At 31.7% G+C, this 5,234-nt stretch overlaps 1 protein-coding gene across 11 annotated transcripts in view; it reads left to right on the top strand.

Moving 5' to 3' along the window:
- Window positions 1–3,466: 3,466 nt before the first annotated feature.
- The window catches only part of LOC105833949, a 28,463-nt gene continuing 26,695 nt past the window's right edge, over window positions 3,467–5,234 (top strand). For 5 of the 11 annotated variants that reach the window (XM_036293243.1, XM_036293242.1, XM_036293237.1 and 2 more), the window contains exon 1: window positions 3,469–3,701. Coding sequence is in view for 1 of the 11 variants with exons in the window: in XM_012676083.3 (XP_012531537.1) it covers window positions 3,642–3,701 (60 nt within the window). In the remaining 10 variants the exon portion in view is untranslated. Of the gene's footprint in view, window positions 4,300–5,234 lie in introns of all 11 variants that reach the window. The other 6 variants (XM_036293245.1, XM_028193715.2, XM_036293244.1 and 3 more) reach the window with 5 other exon arrangements.

Genomic DNA, 5,234 nt, shown 5'->3' with positions numbered 1-5,234 from the left:
TTGTGCCAATTTCTTGTTTCCCTATCTTTTACTCCATTTTATCCTCACAAAAAGAACTATGAAGAATTAGAATATACATATTATAATATATATTATTACGTTTATTTTTCATGAAATTTTAAAATATTTTTCCTTTTTCTTTAAAATAAAATTAAAAATTGACTTTTAAAATAAAACATCGAGTAAATTATTATCCAAACACAAAAATCCAACGTTTCAATATGTAAATTTATATTCAAGCGATTTAAAGCGAATACTAAACCGACCAATGATAGTGTCTTATATGCTTAATAATAGGCGTTTACCAATGTATCAAAGTCACAAAGTTCTGTCTCTTGAGAGGATGTGAATCATGCCGACGCGTGAAATCGTGAATTATCGCGCCGTGGCCGCACATTAGTATAGTTCATAATATTCTGCGAGAACAAACATATTTACTGTGAACAAAATGACGCATCGCGTCGTGCACCAGATACATCACACGATACAGCGTAGTGATACGGAAATGCAGTATTGTTTTTCTCACAGCACGACGTGTGCAAAGTGCACTGACGTGCCTTGCTATTTACAGCAGAAAACCGAATGCCGAATAAGGCGATGGTAAAACTGCAATGTTTGCCTAGACGTCGACTGGCAAACATCGCAGTATTCCCGCCACAATGTTTCTGAAAGAGAGACTGCCGTGCAAGAGCAGACACAAAAATTACCGAAAGTTCTAATATTAGAAATGATGCGATATCAGATAAGCACGAGATATTAAAACAGAACTCGTGTATATTAGCTTGCACCTTTGATAACTATGTAAATTATATACTAAATTATATCGTAATAAAACATGTTTAATTACAAAATGCATAAGTATAATTAATTTGATTTTTCTACTATCTTATCACAGGTTTCTTAAATTTGTTCTTTTTCGATTCTTCTCCTTTAATAACTTATCGTTTGTAGTTCCAATGGTAGTATATAAAATTTAGATAGATTCTGCCGCGTGAACAACCATAAAAGTGAATTGCTACTTGCAATATCTACGATCTTATTTGTTGCTTCCTTCTATACGAGGTCACCGGCTATCACCTTCGTCAATATCGACGGAGTGTTACCTCCTTTTTTCTTCGTACGACAACGTCGAAGCATAAACTATTGCCATTCGTTTAAGGTAGTGGTGCTCTGTTCTCACCTCATTTTAACTTGTCTCTATAGAATCTTTTTTCTCCTTGTAGGAGTTTTAATTATGAGCAGTCGTTCAATTTTAAAATTTCTTTTCAATGTCTGTTAAAAATGTTTGTTCCTTGTTTCTGGCGCAACAATAAACTGATATAATAAATGATACGTCAAAAGTGACAATTTTAATAAATTTTTTCTTTCTCAATTAAAAAAAAGATAAAAGAATAATCGACAAGAGAATTTTTTTCGATTTTTTATTCTAATGTTGTTTAGTTTTGTTAAGAATGATATAAATTATATACATTATGTCTGCGCGCAATAAACGCTTGAATGTAAAAAATTTAAAGCGTGCTGGACCATTTCCTGTTTCATTATATTTTTATACCTTACCCAGTATTTTTTATAATTCAAACAGAAGAGAATATTTTAAGTAGTTTTTGCAACCGAAGATGCGAAATATACTGAAAATAAGAAAATTCTAAGTTTTAGAACATAAATTATTTCTTTCATTAAGAAAAGCTCACTTTCCACTTCGTGCGTATTCTAAAAGTCGACTTTGACTGTGTGAAGTATCTCCGTGAAATTGCGACGATATTTCACACTGTTTTTTTTCCAATCTAAACAAAGTACCTACTTCAAAAGAGAAAAAATTTCGGAAGAATTTAGATAAAGAGTTCTATACGTTTTTCGAACAATATTATATAACAAATAACAAGTATGTAAAACATTTTTTCAATTTGTTAGATATTTACATTCTATCTTAATCTTACATTCAATATGAGACTGTAATATTCAAAGAATTTACAATTTAAAAAACGTTAAAACACGTAAATATACTTTTCAGTTTTAATTAAGTATGAAATTAATAATAAAATCTATTACTTTACATTATTTTTTATACACTTTATTTTTATACATATTATAATACTTTCAGCAATTAAAATATATTTTCAATTAAAAATTTTTTAATTTAATTTAAATTTAAAATGTCGGTAGTGTCCTAATTTAAAGAGACTCGATCGTGTGTCGTAAATGTTAAGAATTACATTAAATTTTAAAATATAAACTTTATAATATAAATAGTAAAACTATAATTCAAAATTTTGCTCTTTGTATTTTGGCAGAATAAGAAATCAGTAACTGATAATGTCAGCAATGATCTATCCATTTAGGCTATTTTTTACATATTTACATATATTTCTCAATACTTCATCCATATATGGATAGTATACTATTTTCTATATTCTTCTCATTTTGCGCAATAACAAGTTACAAAAGGCTTCAAATTCGGCTTCAAATTGAATTGTGTTGGCAAAATTCCATCTTTCCCTCTGGCATTTAATATGTAAGTGTATCACTTTTTTAACTGTATTTTTTATTTATTTAGAAAAGACTTTTACACTCAAATTTCAAAATAATATATTTCCGAATAACGTAACGCGACATATATTATAACTATGCCATTACCATAATATCATGACACAATGATATATAATGTAATTCTCCTCTACATCTAAATTAGTCTCAAAATTATAAATTGCGCTTTGATACTTAAGGAATATATAAAGTTAATACAACCATTAATTATTAATTTTTAAAAATAAGATAAATTTTATATTTCGCGCCAGCATTAACTATTTACTATTGAATTAAGTACGAAAGCTTAAGCTACTTTCAAAATTCGATTATTCTGTCGACTAATTGTACTATCTTATTGAAGTTTAAAGAATACCTTGAAGAAAATTTATTTAATGGCGACAATAATAAAGTGTTGTGACGAAAGAATTGTGATCATGCGGAGTCGTTTCGTGTCGGCCCGAAACCACCGGGCTTTCTGCTTCCGACTGCGGATACATTGCGACATAGAATAGGGGGTGGTTGGTTGGTGTAGGAGCTCTCTCGCGGCTGCGGAGAAGAGGGTAGAGGACCAGACGGCGAGGTGGTGGTTGGTTAGTCGCTGGGGGCTCGAAAAGGGGTATGATGCGCGCCACGACGCATCGCTGCGGCAGAAGCTAGAGTGAGACAGAGAGACTTTTCGTCCCGCAACCACAGCATCCCCTGTCACCCGTTCCCATTTCCCTCGCCCTCTCTCTATCTCGTTTTCTCCTTCTATTTTCGATTGACTCTTCTTTTATCTCCGGTCTTCGTTTCTCTTTCGATTTTCCGCGTTCCTCCCTCGCAACCCCTTTTCACTCTTTTCGTTTTCGTTACTTTCGCACCTAAGTCTCTCCGTCTAGTGCGCGCACACATGCAGACACTCACACATACTCTCTCTCTCTCTCTCTCTCTCTCTCTCTCTCTCTCTCTCCTCTCTTTCTCCATTTCACCTCACTCGGTCCAGTACAGCGTCGGAGCGTGCACAGAACGGTTCGCCGCGCGTTTATCTGCACGTTGATCACGCATGCATGCCGGTTGCAATTTACGGTCGAAAATTTGTATGAAAAAAATATTCGTGTTCACTCGTAGAGCGATCGATGAAGAACTCTGCGCTGGTCCGAAAGGGAACCATCGAATCGAACAGCCGCATCCACGTGGTACATTTATAGATTAAATGCCAGCAAGAGAGAGGTGTTCTCGCGCCGTTCATCCGCACGAGAATTTATCCCCTCTAACGTCAGGACTCTAGAGTCTCTAAAGTCTTTTTGCAATTAATCTTACTTAAATTTTTTTGAAAAATTCTAAGATTTTCTGAAGGAATTAATAATAAAAAATTTACAGAGTTATAGAGAAACGCGGAATTCTTTTCTCAAGATGTTGTTCTCAAGAAATGAATTGAGTGAAACTCAACAAATAACAAGAATCGACAAAAGAATTCTTTTGTCGAACGTGTAACCTTCTTTAGAATTAATCTCGTTTCTCGACGGGCAATTGTTCTTTGAAAAACTACGAACATTCAAAAAGATCTGTGGAACAATAGATTAACGTGCGAGACACAGATTGCTAAAGGAATGCGCAGATAATTTTTGCTAACTAGCAAAATAGAGATCGTAGAGATTTTAAGACTGTCTTTGAAATTGAGTGAAATTTATTTGATTTAACTAGATCGCGAAACTGAATTTCCCGCATACAAATTTCGCAAGAATGCCAAAACGCGAAGGAGTTTAAATAATAAGATGCTGTGCATTTGAGATAGTAAGTTATTTGAGATAAGTATACACACTCACTGATTATAAAATTTAAAATACAAATAAAACATTATGACAATTCTCATAAAATATGTAATATAGCATATACAGAGATCTGCACAATTAAATTTTTTAATCAAATCAATTTTCCTTTTTAATGTTCTAAGTTAAAAATTACACAAATTTTTTTAAAACTATTATGCTAAATAATTGTAACAGATTCTGATCTTTTTTCTAATTGAGGAAATATGCCATTCATATTAATACCCTGCAAATCACGATTAAATTGCTCACCGTGCCAACAAGAAAATCAAGTAATTGAGATAGATACGACTACATTAATATCAATTACAACATCAATATTGAACGGGCACGTAAAATATGTATTGTATAAAACGCAATGATATAGATATAAAAGTTTCGTATAAATGACGTCAAAACAAATGTGCTCATAAAGTGACTACAGTGGATTAATGACATTTTACTCTCATCTGTAGTTTAAGCCTTTAGTTTTAACAAACAAATATTTTTGTCAGTCTGTAGTAGATTTATTATACATATTTGTATTTATCTACTGTATTAGTATCAATATGTAATATTTATTTGTTAATTACTAAATTAAAATATATGAATCAGCAGGACACAGGAAAATATTTTATTGTATAAAAAATTCCTGGGACAGGAAACAGTATGATAAAATTTTAATCAAAAAATGATAATAATTCTAATACTAAATCTAATTCTCTATTTGAAAAATTCCCCCCCCAAAATTAATAAAAGTTAAAAACTTAAGTTTAAATTTATTTGTTTAAATTTTTAGAAAAATAAATATGCACTGGATCTTGTTATTAAAACGTGAGCTGTATTGTAATTAATTTGCATCTATTAAAGAAAATAGAAATTAAATATTAATATAGTTTGTCGTCACTGCAGATTTGTTAT

The sequence above is a fragment of the Monomorium pharaonis genome, chromosome 10 (assembly GCF_013373865.1).
Source record: "Monomorium pharaonis isolate MP-MQ-018 chromosome 10, ASM1337386v2, whole genome shotgun sequence".
Classification (NCBI taxonomy): Eukaryota; Metazoa; Arthropoda; class Insecta; order Hymenoptera; family Formicidae; genus Monomorium; species Monomorium pharaonis.
The sequence above is the reverse complement of the archived record's forward strand: the minus strand, read 5'-3'. Positions and strand labels throughout refer to the sequence as shown.